This window comes from Betta splendens, chromosome 5 (assembly GCF_900634795.4).
Source record: "Betta splendens chromosome 5, fBetSpl5.4, whole genome shotgun sequence".
NCBI lineage: Eukaryota > Metazoa > Chordata > Actinopteri > Anabantiformes > Osphronemidae > Betta > Betta splendens.
The window spans coordinates 7,819,167-7,842,793 of record NC_040885.2 but is presented as its reverse complement, the minus strand read 5'-3'; the positions used below and the strand labels follow the sequence as shown (position 1 = coordinate 7,842,793).

Below are 23,627 nucleotides of genomic sequence, written 5' to 3'. Positions count from 1 at the left end.
ATTGTCCAGCCGCAAGCTGATGGAAGACGAGGAAAATGCCGACATGTTCAGCTTTGTCTATCAGGATGAGTTTGTCTCCTCCCAACTGAAGATCCCCTCAGACACTTTATCCAAGTTCCCTGCATTTGACATCTATTATGTTTACAGCTTCAGTAGTGAGCAGTTTGTCTACTACCTGACAATGCAACTGGACACCCAACTGACCTCACCCGATGCCAGTGGGGAACAGTTCTTCACTTCCAAAATCGTTCGCCTCTGCGTCGACGACCCAAAGTTTTACTCCTACGTCGAGTTCCCTATCGGTTGCACCAAGGATGGGGTGGAGTACCGCCTGGTGCAGGACGCCTTCCTGGCTCGGCCGGGCCGCCACCTGGCCGGCAGCCTGGGCATCTCCGAGGACGAGGACATCCTCTTCACTGTCTTCTCTCAGGGTCAGAAGAACCGGGCCAAACCACCCAAAGAGTCAGCGTTGTGCCTGTTCACCCTGAAGAAGATCAAGGAGAAGATCAAGGAGAGGATTCAGTCCTGCTACAAGGGAGAGGGGAAACTCTCTTTGCCCTGGCTGCTCAACAAAGAGCTCGCCTGCATCAACTCGGTAAGCCCAACATTTTAGATCTTTTCTTTGTCTTTAGGTTGGTTGCGGACATAGTTTCTTTACAACCTCATCATTTCAACAATTTATACAAACACATACATCATTCTGGGCTAATGGGCTAGTTGGCTTTTTAGAAGCCAGTTATGATATTGTACATTACAGCCAGTAATGATAGTGGTATTGCTTTTGGCATTTTTGGGGGTTTGTTTTAACATCTGTGGCACAATATCTATTTTATTTTCAACACAACTTATGGTTTCTACCCTACATGAGTACACACATACGCACAAACAGCAGTCAGATATAAAGATCCATCTTCAGATCAATAAGTTTGTGTCCCTAAAGCTCTTTCTTGTGTACGCTTTTCTCTGCATGCCTGCTAATTGAATGCTGGCCCACCCGAGGACAACCACTGTGGGCTCGCAGTGATTAACAACATAAAGTGCAAAAAGCTCTTATTCCTTCTTCTTGCTTCATCTTCTTTTCACTTTCCTTTCTTGCCCACAACACTTTGATTTAGTCAGACGGGGGACATCATTAGCCCAGTCCCCTGGATTTGTGAAATGCCACTCAAGACACACACACACACACACACACACACACACACACACACACACACACACACACACACACACACACACACACACACACACACACCATGGATTGGTCCACTGCACTGTGAGATCCTGGGGGATAGCATGGTTTTTACAAACTGATCCTCAGTGCATGGCCCTGCATGAATAACAGCAGACACTGCTTGCACAGACACACAGACACGCACTCCAACTGGAGACTTTAAGGCTCTAAACCAGCCCACAATGGAGTCGTCCCTTCACTGAACGTTATCGCACTTTATTTCCTTTGACCTTCATAGCTCGTTCACGCTCAGTTTCTTCAGGTTATGTCTGTCTGAAACGTCTCATATCTTTTGTCACATCTATTAGTGTTTAGTGCGCCTCACTTGTATTTGACCACCTGTCTCTGCGACCATCTACCATTCTGTGGGTGTTTTAAATTCACCCATCCATTACCTCCATCTTGCTCTGGCTTAAGATAGCTGAATTAAAAGACCCCTTTAAAGCGTTTTCTTTAAATGTCAGTGCGCACCATTTTTACCAGCAGGTGTCTTCGCTGCACACACACACACACACACACACACACACACACACACACACACACACACACACACACACACCGTTCACTGTGTACTATGCTTAATGGAGTGAGATGGTTGCAAAGAATGGCTGTTTTATTCTCTGTAGGTCTTCATTAGCTTGAGTGCACAGGTGTGTTTTATGTGCTAGTGTAAGTACTGTGAACAACTCAGCCAAGTCCTCTTCAACTGCCTTTTTATTTTTTCCACATTTTTCAAGATTCTTCCTGTTTTTATTTATTTATTCATTTTCTTCAATTGTTGTCTTCATTTAGTCTATTTTTGGACTTGTCACACTGACAAACACAAAAAGTTGACGCATTTATTCTAATTACACCTTAGGGCTCTGGTGGTGCAGTGAAGAATTTGACTGTAGCTTGTTTTTGTGCAACATGATTTGTGTACATTCAAACTACTGCTGCTAAGCTGCTGACCTCATCACCGTATAGGAAGATTTAGATTCCTAGTCCTATACTTCCTCTCCACTTTCCATCTTACAGTGCCAGTTAGCCCAGTTGAGCCCCGTTGCCATGGTTACAAGATTTGGTGAGGATTACCTTCTCATATATTGTATTAGCACTTACTCATCCTCTCAAAAACTGCTGTCCCGTGCAAGCTGTCACCGGCGGGGATGTAATGGCGTCCCACGTGAGCCGATAGCTGACCTCGTGACAGCAGCAAGGCTCGCGGGGTCGCCCCCAGGTTAATGATGTCTGCCACGCTGGCCGCAAGCACTGACTTAATGTCATCCACCCACTGCTGACCTTCACCTCAGTCTCTAGTCCTAGGACCCTCGAATCTGACCTCAGATGAGCGTCTAATCACGTGTTTTAGCTTGGGAGCTGATGCAGTGTAAACAGAATCTAAATAACAATAGGCCATTTACAATGTACGCATGCATATTAGTGAGTTAAGGGTACATTTTCCTTTACACACTGTGTCTTTTGAATCTTAGAACATTTGGTCAGCTTCAGTCACCATAGTGTTTCTTGGCTGGTTCTGTGATCATTATCAGGCTGCAGTGAGAAGGTGTCTAAAACCTTAGATTTGGATTTGTACCAGTCCTCTGTGTAGCAGTTAGTCTGTGAGAAGGATTCCATTTAGAGGAACTAACTAACATTCCTTACCCACATTTCCGCAGCCGATCCAGGCATGTGAAGTGGTGATCTTCTACTCCACAGCTCTCCAACCTTTAAGCTGCTGGTGTTTGGCACCGAGCTCCACCCACACTTTCCCAGCCACTTCAGGAATTCAGACGCACTTCTCCAACCTCCAGGCTACAAATTCATAAACGCCAATCTCGGCTACTTATGGCTGAGCAGTGTGGGAACGGATCTGTACGGCGAAGGGTGGGGAGTGAATGTGTTTAGGTTGACCCTGCCGTGGAGAGGTGTAAAGATCGGGGCGGCAGGGGAGAGGGAGGCCTGGACAGCTGTTAGCCACACGGCCATGATGGATGACCAGATGCCATGGCGGCTCCCTGTGTGGACTTCAGATTTGTTCTGAATCTTAATTTATAGCCCGTGGCCATCGTTAGCATGATAACTTGATTCCAGCAGTGCAATAGTGTCTGTGACTCTTTAGGTTTATGCTCATTACAAGCAATGGAGGCGCACACACACCAGTCAACCCCCCCCAGCCTTGTTTTCTTGCCATATTTGTTTGCTCCGTGTGCAGAAATATGCTGGTGTGTCTCTGTTTTGTCCCTGAGCTTTATTAGTGAACCCCTGACCTTCTCCCTGGTTTCACACTGGATCAATATGAACCGTTTCCACGAAGGGAGGAAAAGGGAGAGAGCGAGAGTCAAAGAGAAAACTGTTAAGTTAAAGGAGAGAAGGAAATGGATGCAAAAAACAACAGCGCAGTGAGAAAAAGGGGGCGAAACAGCAGAGAGACACAGAGGTGAGCGAAAAGAAAGCGGAGAAGTTGCAGGATGTGAGTCTAAGAGGCGGCGGCCACAACCACAGAGATGGGTGAGAGAGAGAGAAGGAGGCGCAGGACGTGGGTGGGTATAAAAATGAAGAAACTGCAGGGAGTTGGGAGGAAAAAAAGTTAGACGCAAAGAGCAACACGCAGCAGAGACTGAGGGAATTCGGAGGCTGGTTTTGAGGAGATGAGCGAGGGAAAAAAGTGCGAGCCAAGAAAGAAGCTCCAGAAGGAAGGGAAGAAGCTGCACCGTTTGTCCAGAATGTGCCTTCAGTCGTCCTGCTCTGACAGGGCGTGCACATCACAGAGGAGCTGGTGTAATAATGGAAAGGCCTTTGGTGTGGAATTTACAGGCGCACACTCTGCTTTAGTGAAAGTCACGGACTTTCCCTCCCGCGTGCGCATCTCCAGCGATTTCATCACGTCAAATGGGTGATTTCCAGCTGTTTTCTCCGCAGCAATCAACACTTGGAAAGCAGCGAGAGGTGACCTTTTAAATCATTAAAGAGCATCAGTGTAGTTGTAAAAAGTGGCAATCGCCTCACATTGCTGCTCTGCTCTGGCTTCAATGGATGTTAGCTGTCATGCCCTGGAGTGAGTGGATCAGTATTTGAATTGATTACGTACGAGCAAGTTGAATAGTTGGTGTCTTAAGTTGCACATTTATCTTTACATTAGCTTCACATGTGACACGGTGAACATTCACTGTGATCAATGGATGCATGGGAAGGTTTTGAACTTTGTCACGAGGCCGTTCATCAATCAGTGAGAGAACAGAGTCGCTCTCGCCTTCTGATGCGGCATCGACCAGCTGTTGTGTTGCCACCGGGGTCAAAGGTGACATCTGAGGGCCTCGTGTGCCGTGGAAGGTCGCATTAATAACCTGTGCTATGTTGGATGCTGAGTATGTCGTTGTAGCTGAATAACAGATGCTAAAGTCAGAACCCGCACATATGGTTAATAAGAAAAGCTCCTGAGTCAGTTGCAGTTGTTTACATCTCAGAATAAAGACTGTGGCTCGATGCGCTCGGACGTCACGAGTCGCCGGTACAGAGAAGACAGAGTGGAAGTGAGTCAGAGGCAAAGCTACTAAATGTATTAAATCCATCTTTATGAATATCATCTAATGAATGTGACTCATTTGTGGCCTTTGTAAAACACAGTCCCATTTCTGCAGACCTAATCTAAAAGGATGTGCCGGCAAATGTGTTTAAGCAATTAGACCTTATTAACTGAAGCAGAGCTGATGGGCAGAGTTAATTGACAGGCTAAATGAGTTGAGGAAGGAGCCTCCGATCGGGCGGGTCGCCTTAAATGTTATTGGTACTGTAGCTCTTGTTTCACTTAATATTTGGTGATTCGATTTGAAATGAGCAGATGTGAATCGTCAGACGTGCTGTAATTTTTTGTTCTGCGCTAACAACATCAACGCCCCACTTTGTTCTCAAGCACACTCTCATCCGGTCATTAAAGGACAATAGCAACCTTTTAGGAAAAGACCCCGTGCGTAATGTGGGCGAGAGGCTTAGTTCTCTCTCTCGCTCTCGCTCTCTCTCTTCCTGACCTTCTCTCTTTCTCCAAGGGTAGTTGTTTAGCTCAACAAATCCCCATCTCTAGCTCGGCTCTAATGATACTAATTGTCAGTGTAATTATGTTATTGATCTCAGCTGCGTGTGGCTGGTGTGTTGCATACATTCATTATCAAGTGTAATCTGAATAATGTGGGCCAGGGCACGTGGTCTGTATCGTGCATTGCCAATGCACCTGAACGTGTATTAGAACAGGTGGGAGAAGGGCCGGGTTACAAAGTATCGTAAACACTGTGTGTCCTAAGCTGTCTTTGGACCTAAGCATCATAAAGCTGCTGACCCAGACTTTGTCAGCGAGCTGCCTCCATCAGTCCGAGCACTCGGAAGTTAAGCACTTTTGCTCAAAGGCACCTGTGGTTAGTGATGAGCTATTACTTATTCACTTTCCGTTCCCGGCTGCGATGATCTCTTGATCTCGAGCTGCTGCCGAATTAATTTGGAGCGACCGTGCGCCTCCGCGCGTGCTCGCTCCCCTCTCTGCCACACTCGTACAGTAGGTCTTACTCTTCCCGTGTCGCTCCTGCTGCGCCGGATTTGGAAGCTGCTCCCCCTGAGTAGGTGCCAGCTCCTTGAGGTTTCACTGAAATGACTGCGCGATGTAGGGAGATGGTGCCCAAGGCACAGTATAGAAAGAAAACCACTTCATCCTTTCATTATTTTACTCAGATTTGTGTAGGTAGTTCTTTATTTGTGTCGTATAAAGAAGCTGCACCACTGTGCTGTGGTAACGGGTGGTGTTGTTGTTGACATCCTGCTTTGATGTCGGTGCTAGTTGCCAGTTTTCCCTCACAGTTTGAATCCAGCTGTGTTTGCCTACACACGGAGGGTCTGTCAGCAAGCTTCACTCAGGCTCCAGGTCAGCGGGCCGCGCGGCCTCGGCTAATTAAACGTTAACACAGAGGACCTGTACACCTCCAGGACGCCGGCCGTTCGCCGGCTCACAGCGGCAGCGTACGCGCTCTGCATTATGCATGCGTCACTATGGAGACGGTCGGACGGTACTGCGGCGCCTCACGCGGACGCGCGCGCGCTCTGCGGCGCCGCTAGTGTTGACTCCTCCCGGAGAAAACTCCAAGCCATGAGTTCTGAGGCTCATGCAGAGATTTTTGGGTGATTATGAGACTCCGCGCTCATAGAATCCTTCGCTCCGCTTGGAGCTGGGCACACGAACCACATCCGGTTAAAAGGCACCTGCGTCTGCAAACGCAGCAGAGAGCCGTGCTCTTTTTCCACTTCACGGCTGCTGACGCACGCGTGAACACACGCGAGCACGCGCAGATGAATGGGAGGCTTGTGTTGGAACCCTGCCCCCCATAACAAAAAATATTTAGCGTTAGCGCGTGTTCACGAGCGTGCTTCTAGTCAGAACCAGCAGCTGTTAAGTGAGCCCAGTCATTCATCCTCTGGCAAATGAATGATCCTTTGGCGAACGTGTTTCCCCTCAGCTCTGCGTTCAGTCAAGAACACTGCGTAAGTTGTCATGCATGAGCCCATAGTGTATAGTGCATCTTCCACATGAGGCTGTTTGTTGAAGGATCCCACGTGAGGCCGGAGCAGCGTGCGTCCAGGCCTGTTTTTGTGAGGTTAATAAATGAACCAGCGACCCGTACAGCGGCTTGCCTTCCCGTCGGTGCCTGCTTGTTGTCTTGCCACTTACTGTAAATGACTATTCCTTTATTTCTCCTAATTGTGACGGGCGTGACTCAGCTGCGCCTCGGAGAGACCACTGCGGCGATGGCTGCGGGCCAGAAACCTGCGGGACTTCAAATTAGAGCCTATATTTATGCGCTCTTGAATAGCAGCCGACTTTTCATGTCATCCATCGCCACAGCATAAGTATAATGGCGGACGGTGAGCTTGTATATTAACACCTACAAACCTCTCATTAGAGGCTGCGTCTCGGTGCTTGTTCATCTGCCTCTTTTAAAGCCCGTTCCTTTAAATTTAATTACCTTCTGATTCATCTCATAAACTTTTGTACCCAGTCTCACATTATAATTGCAGATGGACGTTATGACATTTTTAAATGTCACCATGGGCTCCAAAAACGTTGTGGTGGATAATAAGGTGTACACAAGTATAATCCTTTTTTTTTTGAGGAGGTACTTTATTGTGAAATATTAGAATAGACTTAATGACAGTGGAAGGAGAACATAATAGACAGAAAACATCCACACTCGCTTCTTTGCAAAGGTGTTTTGAGGAGAGAAGGCCAAGAAGCTCCCAGTTCAAATCCACTGAAAATCCAAAGAAGGAGCCTCCCTTTCTGCCAATGTCAGCGTGAGGGTACAGTTTTAACCCTTTCGCCCCCGGAGGAGCGCCGCGCCTTGAAAACACTGCAGCGCACTAAACAGCGTCTCCTGCCAATAGCCCTGCAGAGACGACAGACGGGGGCTATTGTTTCTTTCCATTCTGGGTATCGCCTCAGATCCACGTGGGAATCTTTTAGTGCCATCTTAAATCGCAGAGCCCACATCAGAGTTGTAACCTCCATTAAAATACTTTCCAACCTCAGGAGAGATCTGCCTTTTATTCCTGGCTGATCTGTGATGCTTAACCCTTCCAGACCTGCAGGGTGTTAACTCTTATGGACCCAAGGTGGTACTGTATTAAGTACTTTCAACCCACAAGCCCCCTCTATTGACGATAGATTAACCCTTTGTTTGCCCTCGGGCTCCGACGTCAGGGGACCGTCGGTGTGTTAAACGTGGATGTATTTCTTCCCCGTGACAGTGTGGTTTTAACACTGTCGCATCTAGTCGGGATAAAAGGACAGATTTTTCCGCTTGTATCCAAATCACACAAGCCGGAATATGCTTTAGTTGACTCTGTGTGGACGTGCACACAGGTTTGCCGCCGTGTGTTGACTGTCAGTCGCCTCGTTCCAGGGGAAGAATTTGCCCCCGAGCCATCAACGGCTATGGAGGAAAGTTGTTTCAGCTAATAGCCGCGTGTTCCCAGCCTCTCCAACACACACACACACCTAGACATACACACACTTCTGGTAAATCTTCTTCTTCCGTTTACAACGTGCACAGCTTGGGAGAGCAGTAGGGGGCCAGAGAGTGCATCGCCTTTGTTAAATCCAGTCGTAGGCAGGGTTTCCACACATATCGGGGAGCAAAACGTGATATAAAAAGGGCGCGTGCGGGGACGGAGGGGAGCGGGCGGCGACAAAGGGAGAAATGAAGGCCGACGAGGGACAAATGGAAAGGAAGATGCAGAGCGATTAGGCGAGAAGAGACGGATAAATGGGGGGTGGAGGGAAGACGGGGAGGAGATATTGACGTTTGCTCCGGTGACTGGAGCGGCTGGAAGGAGACGGAGGAGGAGAGCGAGAAAGCAGAAAAGGCAGAATAACTGGTTATTGACATGTACTGAGCTGCAGGCCGTTTAGGGTGATGGGGAGGGAGAGGGCGGTGGGGGGGGTGCGAGCGCTTTCTGCTGCGTGGATCAATCAGATGATGTAGCGATAAGACTCTGGATTACAGCGTCGTTGAAACGCTGCCCAGGTGTGTGAGGGTGCAGGTCGAGACACGCCAGCGACCAATGGAGCTGCACATCTCACAAGCGTTTCATTTGTGCCAAACGACAGTTCTCTGATTAAACTAACCTTTTACACTTCAATCAAACCAAACTGAAGATTTTTCTCGGGGAAAAAAGGGCAAAATGTATCAGTTTAACAAGCCATTCATTGTTGTGACACTTTGACCCCACTTCACAGGCCATTGATCAGAGTGTGTGTGTGTGTGTGTGTGTGTGTGTGTGTGTGTGTGTGTGTGTGTGTGTGTGTGTGTGTGTGTGTGTGTGTGTGTGTGTGTGTGTGTGTGTGTGTGTGTGTGTGTGTGTGTGTGTGTGTGTGTGTGTGTGTGTGTGTGTGTGTGTGTGTGGTGGGGTTCGTCTGGGTGAGAGCGTGAGTGAAAGGCTGGTTAAGGCATCATGTGGGTCAGCAGGTTGCCGCGGGCGACGGGGCCCCTCGTGACACTGGAATGCTCCACACATTGTCACATGGTCATCAGCGTTGCGGCCGTGTCACTGCCGTGACGGAGCGCCTCACAATGCGCCGCATGCTTTGCCTGGTGGGACGTTCCTCTGGAGAACGCATTGTGTTTTCTTTGAATGCCCTGTGTTTGAATAGCCATTTAACACCTTGAATAATCGCATAACATCATTAAAGTCAGATGATGCACATACTAGCTACTAGCTGCTGTTTACTTCCCTTCCATTTCTTTTTCGTCTGATCGTCATCTTCTCCTCTGTCCTCCAGCCCCTGCAGATCGACGATAACTTCTGTGGCCAGGACTTCAACCAACCTCTGGGCGGAACCAGCACCATCGAGGGCATCCCCCTCCTCATAGACAAGGACGATGGCATGACGTCGGTGGCGGCGTACGACTACCGCGGCAACACCGTGGCCTTTGTGGGAACCCGCAACGGCAAACTCAACAAGGTAGGAACGCCCTGGACACACGAGTGCGAAGTAAGTTTATCGTTGTGAATGCCGGAGCCTCTGCATAGTTTTACTAAAAGCTTTAAGCGCAGCATTTGCCAGTAGAGTCGGCTTTCAGCAGCACAGAGCCGCTGCCTCTTTAACAGGCGATTTGAAGCAACTCTGCGGCGACTCCCTCATCGATTGTCATCTCAGTCACGTCACACATAAAACCTTACTGCCGTGTCCCGACGCCGCGCGCGGCCCCGCTCCGCCTTCAATCATCCCAGCGGCCGCGTCCCGTTAATGGCTCCTCTGTTCTGGTCATCTGCGCGGCGCCGGCTAATGCAGGTGAACAGGCAGAAACGGCAGAAAGGAAGTTTTTCCTCAGAGCAGATTTAGAAGATTAAAGCTTTCCACATAGTTACAATTCTGCCCGTGTCGCACGCTGAAGTTCGTCCTCTTTGTTAATGTGTCGTCATGTTGTGCGTTGGACGAGGACGGCGGTGCATCCAGTTCTGCTGGGGCAAGCGGTGGCTCATTGGAATTCACCCAGTTTCCCTGCGCTCTGCCCAGGACCTATCATCCATTCACTATTATGAATGTATAATCGGCCCGCGTGTGTGTGTGTGTGCGCTGCTAATGCGCGTTTGTGTGTGTCGCTCACCGTGCTCCTGTGGCGGCACAGATTTGGTGCGTGCATTGCGTTTGTTTGTGTTTATGCGCCAGCGAGGGACGGCAAACAATACAGTGTTGACTGAGAATCAGCGCTGTGCATTTGTCAGAGTGACATCCATTTACTTAGCCCGGCGACGGGGCCTTTGTGTATTTAGCCCTTTTTCGCTCGCCTTTACGCCGCTTGTGTGTTGAATATCACCCGGGAAAGCAGAGCCTCGGCTGGATGCCGTTTTGTTCAGCGTGAGATGAACATCGGACCCATAGGTCCTGTGGCTCCTCAGCCAACTTGTCTATAAAGATTATTGCTGCTACCAGCGTTTGAATATAAACATTGCTTTGACAGCTTGATTGGAGTGCATGTAATGGGCCAACTTTGATAAATAGCCTAGTCTATCTTTTCTCAGGTTTCTGTAGAACGGGACGTATGGCCGTGTCTCCCTACAAATGGAATGCAAACTAGCTTTCATTTATGTGGCAATTAGGAAACGGGTTTAATTGAGGGAAGCTTTCTGCACCTGCTTATTCCAGCGCGTATGAATGCAGCGCATGGCTGAGCGTGTTCCTGTTTTTACACTTTCCTCTGGAGAGCGTTGAACGCTGTTTATATAGCTGCGCCTGAGGCTGTGGGAGAGAGGAGGGCTACAAGTGGCAAGAATATGGATAGAATGCGAGAGTGTGCTTTAAAAGTAAAAAGGAAATATATTCCAGTCGTTGCTTGTGAAATAATAAAAAACAGCCTTTGTTTGCAAAGTAAAAGATTGAATCTTTGCTTTTTAAATCACATCGAAAGATGTTTCATTGGTGAAGTAGTCGTAACATGTTTTAATTTGTCATTTGGTGAGATTAGGAGTGCTTTGATTTCCTGTTATCTGCGCGCCTGTCTATTTTTAACCAGCCATAATGCTCAAGGTTGTCCCGAGCAACAAGGCGGGCGGCGTAAACAACATGTTTAATGCTCTAATGAAGTCCCTCTGTGTTCCTGTTGGACACGCGTTGCACACAGGGGAAGCTTTTACTAATGAGTCCTGGTGTAATGGGTGATGCAGGCAGAGGAAGAGTGGCTGGATGAAAAAGCTGGGAGAGGCAGACCAAAGACGGGAGCGGTGGACAGAGGCCTGATTGGCTAATTCCAGCATTCACCTGCTGTCTTCAAGGACACGGCGGACGACCAGACGTCCACCGCTCTCAATATTTAGCATTAAACACCTGTTTTAACCTTTGACGGTTCATCATTCCTGCCTGTCGTGACCTCCGGATTTACGTCTTAAACCATAACCCTCTCCCTCGTTCTTCTTTTTTAAAAAACTCCCAACCTCTGTCTGTTCAGTGAAGCTGTTGCACAAGGACGTTCAAGTGAAAGCCTGGTTTTCTGGGCTTTTCTTATGGCCACTTAACGCCCCTGTTAAGCGCCGACAGTCAAAGGGCATTCACCGGGAGAAACACACCATTGTACGCGCATACGCAGCTTTCAATGGGTGGTCTGAGCACAAGGGACATAAAGGAGGGCCCCAGTCGATAATCCAATACCTATTGTAAGTGCTTGTCTGTGAGGGCGCACACGCACGGACACACAAATCGGAGCTAGGATTCCTCAGCTGCGTCCTCCGTCGGTGGTGGTGGGGGGGGTCCATTGGAGCCATCTGCTGTGCGGATGCGGCCAGTGGACCAGGTGGCACTGAAGCCCCCCGGTACTTGCCGTGTGTCCATTGAGGCCGTGCCAGGCTCAGGTGGGAGCAGTGAGAGCTAGGCGCCGCCCATTCATCCAGTCTGACCCAGCAGCAGGCAGTTGAATGCATACTGTATGTAAATGGAGTGGCTTGTTTCACACTGTATTTACTGTCATAAAAGTCGGTGGCTCATAACCGAAGCGTATCAAACCTGACCTCTCCAGTGGCCACAGCTTTCCCATTTCCTAATCAACATCGGCTCTTTTGAATGTGTCCTTGACCAAGAACATGAACCAGTCCGCCGCCCCGGCGAAGGATGACGACACCAGCTGAGCCGCTACAGTGTGAGCGCGGAGGGCTGGATCGGACCTGACACGCCGCGTCACAACAAAGGCCTCGTGAAGCTGCAGATGTGTTTTTTTGAATGAATGTAGCTGATGTAAGAAAGCGTGAGCAGTTTTGTAGTTGCATTTGATCAAAAGATGAGTATACTCACTTTGGAATTAGCAAATAACCCTTTCACTGTTTCAAACGATAGCACCATTCATGCCCAGTAACTGCCCTGGTTACGTGACCCAGGTTGTGAAGTCACAGCCCGTTATTGATGTCCATGTGATGTGTGCAGTCATTGATGTATTCCACTGGGGCTTCCGGTGTCGCCACCAAGAGACCCTTTCACAGCCTTATTGACTGTCAGCTGTGTGTTTGTGTGGGGGTGGCGCTGGCCGTCTGAACCGAAGCGTTTCTCCACCTTCCAATGACATTTGACCAGCAGATGACCTTAGAGAGGTGTCACGATGGAGGATGTTCACACTCTGCTCTGTGTTTTTCTTATGGAAGCAGGTACTAATCTAAAACTTGGAATCGGAGAATCTGGCCCAGCGGCGGGAAGAGGGACCCGATCTGGTCGGGAAGTCGAGAACGAGCGCTCCGGACAAAACTGATGATTTGCGCTCTGCGTTTAGCGCTCGGTCTTTCCACTTAATTTAGCTCCTTCCCAGAGCGCCGCCACTCATCCCATCCTATCGGCCTGTTCCCAAACTACCGGCGAGATGTGTCGTTTTTCCGCAGCAGCTGTGCGTCTCTCCTGACAGCGCATCTCATTACATGCGGCCGTAATGTAAGTGACACACGGAGCATAAACAGCCTGCGCTATTATAGGAGCCGTTAGCCCGCGTGAACTGCCTCGGCGTGTCCGGCCAGGTAGCCTCCGTCGGCCCAACTGCCTCATCACCACTCTTCATTACCGCTACGTTAGCGCCGGCGCCTCCTCGCGCGTGGCTACACTAACGACGCGTGGACGCCCCCCCGTGGACACGCCCACTCCAGCCTTGTAGGAATCCACAAAGCGGCTGTTGAAGGCCCGTGAACTCGCCACCTCTGCTTTATCGACGCGTAGGAAGCGGCGCATACGCTATTTGGGCTCGAACTCTCCTCTCAGCTAAAATAGCCACAGTCACGCCAGTAAAACAGGAAGTGTCTCTCCTCTGGTTCTCTTCACGCTCTCATTTTCTCCATTTCATCTGCTCTTCACGTATTCTGTTTCGGCGCCGCCTTTGTCGTCCCCTGTGATCAAAGATTCCTCTGCCCGATGATCGTTAAAGAGGTGTGTGTGCGTGTGACCGGATTTTTGTCTTTAATCATTCTCTCGTTAAAGAGACGAAGCGGATCAGAGCACGGACTCTGACACGTAGCTGCAGCAAGTCTGCGTGTAAAGTTACGCGCGTGCAAACTTCTACGTAATTGCCTGGTTGTGCTCAGGTTGTAATGGCAGATGGTAATGAGGACAGCTTAAAACATTTAATGCCACTCCATCTTCTACTTACACACACACACACACACACACACACACACACACACACACACTCTCACACACACACTCTCACACACACACACTCACACACACACACACACACACACACTGACTCCATCTAGGCAGGCTCATTAAGCCAGCATCTTTAACTCCGCACCTTTATCCTGCTGGAGCCTCATCAGCCATAATGATTCATATTTTCTATCTTACTAACAAGCGTCGGGCGACAGTAAAGGACACCGAATTGTTCTCGTCACAAGGATTTAACAAACGCAGCGTCTCATCGCTGTGCGTCGCCCGCTGATCTCACAGGTGCCGCAGTGGGCCGCTCATAGCAGCGGTCCTAATGCACTCATTCACCACCTCTGCCACCTCGTTCTAATTCACTCCTGGCAGGGGTTAATGAGGCAGAGTTAGGAGTGGATGAGAGGGGGAATAAAAGCCGCGAGAACAGGAGACGGACGGAGGGAGGGAGATGAATAATAAATGTGCCACGCTAGAATCCATTTTTAAGGCAAGATTAGAAGATGCGAGCCGCGATGCTCACATGATCTAAGTGAGGACTAGGCCAGTCTTTTTCTAGGTCATCTCCATTAGACATCTTTGGAGGGAACATCAAAGAATTGTGAATCCCTGCTTTTCATAACACACGTGTTAAGGTACATGCTCTTATCTTAGTAGCTCGTTAAAATCGTGTTCTTATTCGTCTGAGAACTGCGCAGTAAAGTAATGGGTGTCGTCAGATGCCTCCATGACATTTCTTGGCCCGGCCCTTAGTGACATGGAGCAGTATTTGGTGAGTGTGGGGGAACCGAGAGTCCTGGCACGGCGTAGTCCACCTGACCCAGCCAACGGCACACCTGCTAGCTACACACCCGTTAGCCAAGGAGCCAAGAACGAGGGCATTCGCGCAGGTACATCCAAGTCGGACACACGCTGGGACTTGTTGGACGACAGCGCCGTGTCCGGAGGGTTATGCACGAGCGGCGCAGTGGGCACAGATTACCTTTGGCACGTAGTGGCCGTATGTGTCTGCGCGCGATCGCGAGGAAGTCTCGCGCCGTTGTAATTGAGCCCAGCAGCTTCCAGTATATACTTTGGCTTAGAGGTGGCGGCGGCGGCGGGGCTCTACACGAGCCCTCAGCAGCCACACGCGGCAGCTACGTGGCCCCTCAGCCCTTAAGTGGCGGGAGCGGCTCGCTGTTTGCAGAGGGATACACTCGCACGGAAGTAGGAGACGTAATGGAGCGAGGCACGACACTTGAGTGCTTCCCTTAAATCTCTGTAAATAACAGGATTCTTCATCTTTAATGCACCACATGACGAATCCGAGCGAGCGTGAACGCGCGAGTCGCTATCAAATGAGCTAATCTCCTGTAAAGGAGGCAGACTAGCGGGTGAACGCGGGCACGTGCTCTCCTGTGGCAAACGTTTATCAGATTTACGCATTGCCAAGCTAATAGATACTTAATAGATTGTTTTTGATTAGTTCCTCTGGTTTAGTGACATTAAGGTGATTAATGTTTGTGTGTAGAGAAACAACCCACTGTTTAATAAGGCCTTTATGGGGAGATTTGCGTCTTGGATTCGATGACTTGGGCAAACTCAGGCGACACGGAGGTCTGAACGTGACGCTTCCCCCCCTCACAGCAGGGGGGCGTCTCCAGCCGTCTATCTAATTACCCTCCCTGCCCCGCCTCCCAGGGGAGAACAGCTTCAGCCTCCAGCTTTATCGCAATGCTAGCTGGTTCGGTAACTCGCCTCCGTTCTTTTGCTCCTTGACCACTGCTGTCCATATTGTACTGACCCCGCGGCTAATCCCGTTAAGCACAAGAGTTGGGGATAGCCAAGCGGAAAGCCAACCCCCCTATTGCTTGTCTAATGCCCTTTGGGTAATCTTTGAGTGTAGCCGTTGGCTAAAGTGAACTTAATTTGGGTTTGTTATCAGCCCCTATGTGTAGGGCAGCAAGTCTGCCTTAATTATAGAGTTGAGATTCCATTTGGTGCTAATTAAGAGGAGGGGCTGGTGATCTGGTAGGTGGCTCGGCCGCTCGTCTTTCACATCGGCAGAGAAACGCCTAATGGCGCCGTTGCTGGTGCCGCTGACCTTGTGGCTTTACCCTTTCCATCCGCTAAGTGAAGGATTAGGCGTCTGAGAGGACGCTCTCTGGGCACAAATAGTTATTAACTTTTTTTTTTTTTTTTTTTTGGCCAATTGTTCTTTTTCGTGCCTACTCCCGCATGCCTCCTCCTCTCCTCCTCCTCCTCCTCCTTCCCCAGTCTGCGAGACGGAGCGAGCTCGTCTTCTCCTCTTCGTGGTAAAATATTTATCCAACGTTGATTCATATATTTCAAACTGACAGAATCTTTAATTAGTCATCTTTGCATCCTGTGTCTGCATCTCCTCCCCAGCTTCTCCGTTCAGCCCCTGTGTTTTTTGCTTTGATTCCCTCATGCCATCACCACTCTTCTCCTGCTCCTCTCTGTTCTCCATGGGTTTAGTCATTAGCTGAGGGATTGGGATGATTGCATTTGTTTGTGCGTCTTCTTACAGCAAAAAAAAAGGTGGGAAGGTATGAAATAGTGTCTGTCCCCAAACGCTGCTTTGTGTACTTGCATTAGCATATGAAGGTACACAGACACCCTCTCCTTCATATCGTCTCCATAACGTTAATTGCACAGTGTTGTTCTAAACTAGGTAACACCAATTAAGCCCTCAGCATTATATTTAATTGGTCATTTAGCTCAGCTACTGTTTGAACGCAGCGTCTCCCTGGACTTGTTCTGCTTGGCCTCCGTCGGCACATGCGCCGGCGACCGCTTCCGAGGCGGTCTCCTCCTCCTCCCTGTGGATTTCACAGTGGTCTGGCCAGTTACTGATTCTGCCAAGAGCCCGCGATGGAGGCGCGCGTGTGCCCTTCTACGCCGCTGTTGGTGGATTAAGCTAATTAGGGCCCAGCAAACAGGGCCCCCAGAGAGGAGGCTGCATTCACACACACACACACACACACACACACACACACACACACACACACACACACACACACACACACACACACACACACACACACAAACTCATTCATTAGCGAACAGTCTCACACAATAGGAAGTGGGCCGGCAACAGCAGTACATGTATACACACACAAAGACGTGTATAGCACTGGTGGCAGCGTACGTTACAGTGGTGGTCAGTTTATGGAGCTGTCACAGCATCATTTACTGCATGCGCCGGCTTGTTGCACTGCAATTATCCATCGAGACGTGTGTTCTGAGCCAACTAGCTTGCGCTTGCTTCAGGCTCCAGCCTTCGGACTCCCAGTTATGTTTTATCATCCATAAGAGTCTTGTGCCATTTATGGGTCACTGGCCTGGAGCTGGTGGCCCAGAAATAACACCAGTCCCCCTCACGCCTGTGTGTGTGTGTGTGTGTGTGTGTGTGTGTGTGTGTGTGTGTGTGTGTGTGTGTGTGTGTGTGTGTGTGTGTGTGTGTGTTCATGCTTTGTGTTTTCCTGCATTATGTCAAGGAAGTGTGCTCATACGATATGTGTTACCAATCTTCCTAAATGCGCCTCAGCTATTTGTACAAGTGACGGGAATAATAGCGAAGGAACAAGAAACGGTGCCGGGCGGAAGGAAACCCTCGATCCTGTAATGGAGAAAGACAGGAAGAGTGAGAACACTGTGTCACTTGGTAGGAAAGCCTTCCGAATGTTTCTGCTTTCAGGATATTGGCTGTGTCTCTGGGACACTGGGAAACAGGGAAACCTATTGGATTACTGATAACCTTGGAATGGATACGGCCATCGCAGAGTGTGTACATGAGGGGAGGTGAGGCGGCTGTAGCTGCAGGTTCTTCTCCCTCGGCTTTCCTCATCTTTTCCTTTACTCATTGCCCCTAATTATATTATCCTATAGTTCAATCAGTGACTGACCTAAAATATGTTGTTCCTCTGAATGGTTGATGAGCTTCACGAGGGCCTGGCTTTTGACTGCACCCGGCGCCAGGCCTGTTTTATCATTTGTTTTATTATTGTGCAGGGGAGATCAGGGCATTTCAGCCCCTGAGCACACACAGCATACGTCCAATAATAAGGCTCCAATAACATAGGGGTCTTTACTTCAAGTTGTCTCCAAATCCCCCAGTGGCGGGCCTGCTTCTCGGTTGCCATGGCAACAGCAGCCAGGGCAGCATCGACTGGCGATGGCAAGGAAGAGAGAGAGAGAGAGAGAGTCACAGGATGCATTGATGTTCGCGGATGCAGCCAGGGTTTTTTGAACGCAGTCACAACATTGAAAACTGGGTTGCTGCAGCGTCGCTAAACGTTAGCGCTGCACAGAGCACAGTGCTGGGAGTGCAGTTTGGAAAATAAGTGGGCTTGTAGGTCATGTTTACCCCTCTGTGCTTGTGTGTGTGTGTGTGTGTGTGTGTGTGTGTGTGTGTGTGTGTGTGTGTGTGTGTGTGTGTGTGTGTGTGTGTGTGTGTGTGTGTGTGTGTGTGTGTGTGTGAGCGCTGAAACTACAGCACGCTCCCTCATTAACTCCCTCCGCGTGTGCAGATCTTTGTGTTTGTGAGGACACGATCATCCATGCAGAACACAGTGGCTGTGAACAGATTTCACTCTTCACTCTCTGTTGCTTTGATGTTACATCTGCTTACACCACAGAATTCTCAGCAAAGCACAAACTCCTGACACGTGATGCATATTTTTCTACATTTTGCGTACCGATGAGCTGTTACGTGACGTTTATTAACATGAGAATGGTTAATTACAGATTCTTCCAGTAGTATTAAATGTGTAGTCTTTGGATAATGTTCTCCAGATGACAAATGGTTGTCACTGCCAGAGATAATTATAGAAATGAAGCTGCAGGAGGAATCTTTTCACCTCCGCTGTCCACATACACTGTACAGAATAGCTCAGCAGCCACCGGATGCACGGCAAACAGGCAGTTAGTGTCAGCACTCCGATGGAAAATCCATAGTTTTATTACAGCCCCAGTGGTACGAATGTGGCCGGGAGGTGACCAAAGCTCCATCACCGGCCCTACGGGAGCCAAAATGGCTGCATTTAGTGATGCAGCGGAGTGAGGAGGAGGCGACGGGGTCAAGGCGGCTGCTGGGAGAGAAGTGTGTGTCGGCGAAGCAAACACACAAAGTTCACGTGCAGTGAGTGGCCGAGCTTCCGACGCGCCAAGCTCCTCTTCGGAGGCTTGTGGCACGCGGTTAGCGCGTGTCAAGGGCCTTTCAAAGCGATCTGACATTAGTGCTGAGGGCTGCAACATAACACTACCACCATCAGTCTCACACACAGTGGCAGAATTTGTGTTTTCGTAAGACGCCTTTATTTTGCTGATTTAAAAGGCAAACGTTACTGGTTGAAGAATTGTAAATATATTTATTATTTTGCCTATTTTCTTCCAGCAGAGGTGCTGGCGAGGTCCTGAGGTGAGTGGATGTGGGAGAAGGCCGCGTCCTGGCCATTGTTTGCCTCTGTGGGTGATTAGAGTTACGAGGCCGGCTTTAAGGGAAATTAGCTTTCGATTGGGCCTTCTGATAAAGAGGTAGCATTGTAATTGTTAGTGACCTCCGTGGCCGGAGAGCGAATATCAGGTGGAGACGTATTGTCTACAGTAATGTCCATTGATTTGAAAATGCTGTTTATGTGCTGAAAGCTGCCTGCACATTTTCCAAGAAGCAGGATTAAAAACAAGGCCCAAATCACTTTTACTATTCAGCTTCAGCCAGCAACACAATGACGCAGCTTTTTTTTTATTATTCAGGGTTCACCACCTTCTTATCCTCCCGGTGAACCGACAGATATAATGTTTTGTTTTTCGTGGTCACACACCTCACCGGATGATATAATGTCAGACCCGGGAAAAACAACCCAATTCCTCTGGGAAAGAGGCGACTAAGGGATTTCAGAGGAGAAGGAAGCGAGAGGAGAGGCGACACACATGCATACGCTTAATCAGCCTGATTGCTTGCGGCTCTGACTCCTCTCATTGCATCATCTCTCTAATGTATTGGTCCTGTGTGTGTGTGCGTGTCCTCAGTGGACGGGTCCAACCCACACGGGGCCCGTCCTGATGTTATGAAACCTTGGTTGACCACCATGATGTGTTTGTGCTCCTCGCACACATCCAGGTGGGTCTTTTGTGTCTCCTCCTCACAGCTCATTTGTACCGAGCCTGTTTCATAAGCAGCGCAAACCTGACCTGCATCCTCCAGTGGAACCGTTTAGGAATAAATAGACGGAGCGCTGAGTGACTGGGTAGAAGCGGCAGAAGTGAGCGCGCAGTGTTTAAAATGCACCAACCCGCTTCGCTTTGGTGCCGAGCATCGAAAGATGCCCATTTCCCCGTGCTGACTTAACTGATGCACGCGTTGCCTCCTTCTCCTTAGCCGTGACCATACACACACACACTCCGTGACTGCATCCTTTATTCCCAGCTCGGCTCCACGGAGGGAGCGGTGGAGCCGGGAGCAATGCAAATTGGGTAAAATGTTCTGGAAAGTGGCTTTTCCCAATGGAACTTCTCAACTCCAGCTCTCAGTTAGCACTCACTCGCTGTGTGTGTGTGTGTGTGTGTGTGTGTGTGTGTGTGTGTGTGACTTTCTGCTCTTGCTTTCATGGGTGTAAAAGCAAAATGTTGTGCGTGTCTGCCTGCACGTGCGTGCGTTTCTTCTTGCAGGCCTCCGTCTTCCGTGTGATTCTTTTATTCACGGTGGAGGCGAGAGGCTGTGTGCTGTGCTGGAGGTTGGGTCTCCCTGCGAGGCCTCGCTGTTAGCTGCTAGAAAGGCGAGAGGAAGAGGGCGTGGACATTTACAGGATATTATCTGATATTTATTAGCGATGATCCAGTTTCTCAGAGCTCCATTATCTAATTACCTTCCTTCGTTTTATCTAGATGTACGATGAAACGGAATGAATGCTTGAGTGCGAGGCCTTTCTTGTTATTAGTGATGGACAAGCAGCATCAGCTACTTCCGTAAGCGGCCAGACCGGAGTGATGTTGGGAGGAGGCCACAGCATCCACTTTGACTTTAACTTCCAAAACCCAAATATATAAAACCAATCAAAAGAATCCACTTTTGAGAATCAGCGTTTCCTGCTTGTTATAAAATGTTAAGGAAGCTGCCTGAACAACTCCTTCATACGTTGCCCACTTTCTTTATCCCTGCAAACATGCATCTTGAATCAAGCTCTGTGTGTGTGTGTGTGTGTGTGTGTGTGTGTGTGTGTGTGTGTGTGTGTGTGTGTGTGTGTGTGTGTGTGTGTGTGTGTGTGTGTGTGTGTGTGTGTGTGTGTGTGTGTGTGTGTGTGTTTGGGCAAGCGTGGCTCGTGTGTCTCAGAGAAAACCTACAGGTCGGCCTCTCGCACGCGTCGGCGTGTGAGCGTGTGTGACTAAATGAAAAGCCATTGTCCGCTGTAAGTTTGTGGAAAGACCAGTTTCCCAAACGGCAGCGGCTGACTCAACAGCCTTGGCACTGGAACGCATGCAGTCGACGGGGACAATGGGGCCGCGATACGTAGGGTTCTCGTAAACTGCGCAGGGAGGGAGAAAAAAGGAAGTCGACAGAGGAAACTTGGAGGAAAAGGGCGAAGGAACGGGTGTTGTTTGTAGGAGGCAGGACTGTAAATAGGTCCAGGGAGGAGGGAGCAAATGATGGGGAAAGGGAAGAAGCCGGGCCCGTGAATGTTCTGTTTGTGAAACGGCACAAACACCATCTATCTTCAGCTGCAAGCGTTACCTGGTAGATTTCAAGCCACGGGCGTGAATGAGCTTTTAAAAAGCTCTGCTCTGTTTGTGGTACCGGTACCATTGTGCGTGTCCAACGTCTCAGAACACAACTGTAGCACTCTCCTCTCTGGGAAGAAGGATATAAGTCTAATTGGGCTTTTTAATTGTCCTCTAGATGCTGATGTGTGATCGTGCAACTCCTTGGTGTGTGTGTGTGTGTGTGTGTGTGTGTGTGTGTGTGTGTGTGTGTGTGTGTGTGTGTGTGTGTGTGTGTGTGTGTGTGTGTGTGTGTGTGTGTGTGTGTGTGTGTGTGCGTGTGTGTGTGTGTGTAAATGTCCAGCATTCTCATGTGTTTCCTCTGGGCCTTTTCTGTATCTCCACCGCTGTTTGGAAACATCTGATTGTTTGCCATTGTGACAGTTCAATTACGGCGTGATTCAGTTTGATTTTTGCATAATCCAATCACTTGAATTGCTCATTGTGGCGCGACAACAGAGACTATGTGAGAGGGGATGCTTAAACGCTCCAAATCAAGTGAGCGCCGACGCAACTGACTCATCAATATGTGTGTGCGCCGCCGTTCGTTTATTTGTTACCTGCAATCAGTCCTTATCGCTGTCAATGCTTATTAGTGTAATTACGTGTGCGTGTGATGATGTGTGGGAGCGAGAGAGAGACAGCGAGTGTAATCTAGGACAAAGGATTTCCTCCGTTTCCTTCGCGAACAACTTCCTGTACTCGTACGCTCTTCCTGCCGCTACGTGTGGGCCGTTGGAAGCAGGACGGAGGCAGGGCAGCGGCGAGATAAGCCGGCCGATGCTGGAGCAGGGCAGGAACAGAGAGAGATACTGGGCCCGGGCCACAACAAAGAGCACTTCTATAAAAAGCGATCTTGTGACAGTCCGGTGCGCTCAGCTGACTGTCTGGAACCCCGGCCGCGCTCTCCGCCGTGCCCTCGCCTATTTGGGTGCCGGTCGCTCCTTCTCACCGCCTCAGCACTTTCCCTGTGTGTTAAAAGTGTGTGGTCCAACAGTTTACACACACACACACACACACACACACACACACACACACACACACACACACACACACACACACACACACACACACACACACACACACACACAAACACTCTCTCTCTCTCTCTCTCTCTCTCTCTCTCTCTCTCTCAGCTACCAGGGGCATTTCCCTCTATTTTGATGGCGGTGCATTCAGGCGTCTCTTGCCCACGTTAGCTAACTTTTCCACGCTCTGTGTTTCCCTGCAGCCGTTAACTCCACATCTGTGTCGTCGTGTGTGTGTTTTGTCGCTGTAATTACTTTCCAGACTAATTACAATTATCTCGTCGCTGCAGATGTTCGACGCGTCTCGCGGCGAAACCTCCGAGGTCTGAGATTTGATGGCGTTAAGGGAGCGCGTTTCCGGCGGTGGGACCGACTGGTTGGAGGAAAACAGGGCTGATGCGTCTTGATGTGTGTCGTCCTTCCTTCCGCTCCGTTCCTGGCCGCGCTCCGATCGGATCGCGGCCCCCGGTCCTGATTGAAAGTGACTAATGGTCACCGTCTTCATCTCCCCCTCGTGTCATTCGCTGTCAGTGTCATTCTGCTGTTCTTTCCATCTGGCTTTCCTTGACTCCCCCCCTCCCCCCTCTTCTCCCGCTCCATAACCCTGTCATGTCCCCCGTTGGTGACACAGAGAAATGAGAGTTGACCCAGCCGGCCACCACTTTAGACAAACTCTGTTCTGCCTTTCTCTCTGTTTGTCTTCCACACACACACACACACACACACACACACACACACACACACACACACACACACACACACACACACACACACACACACACACACACACACACACACACACACACACACATTACTGTTGGTAATTGGCAGCCAGCAGCCTCTGGTTTCTAAAGGTTTCACACCCCCCATTTCAATCACTCTTACTTTTATCCTTTCATGGTCTCGTGCATTTATTTATGTCCCTCTTTTCTCAACACTGCTCCTCTTCCTCTTTGTTCTCCTTCGG

At 49.5% G+C, this 23,627-nt stretch overlaps 1 protein-coding gene across 1 annotated transcript in view; it reads left to right on the top strand.

The window, feature by feature from the left end:
- plxna1b (plexin A1b) overlaps nucleotides 1-23,627 on the top strand; it is a 142,783-nt gene that overhangs the window by 38,325 nt on the left and 80,831 nt on the right. Inside the window, exons 3-4 of the mRNA XM_029150554.3 lie at nucleotides 1-595; nucleotides 9,531-9,713. Of these exons, the coding sequence (XP_029006387.2) occupies nucleotides 1-595; nucleotides 9,531-9,713 (778 nt within the window). The remainder of the gene's footprint in view (nucleotides 596-9,530; nucleotides 9,714-23,627) is intronic.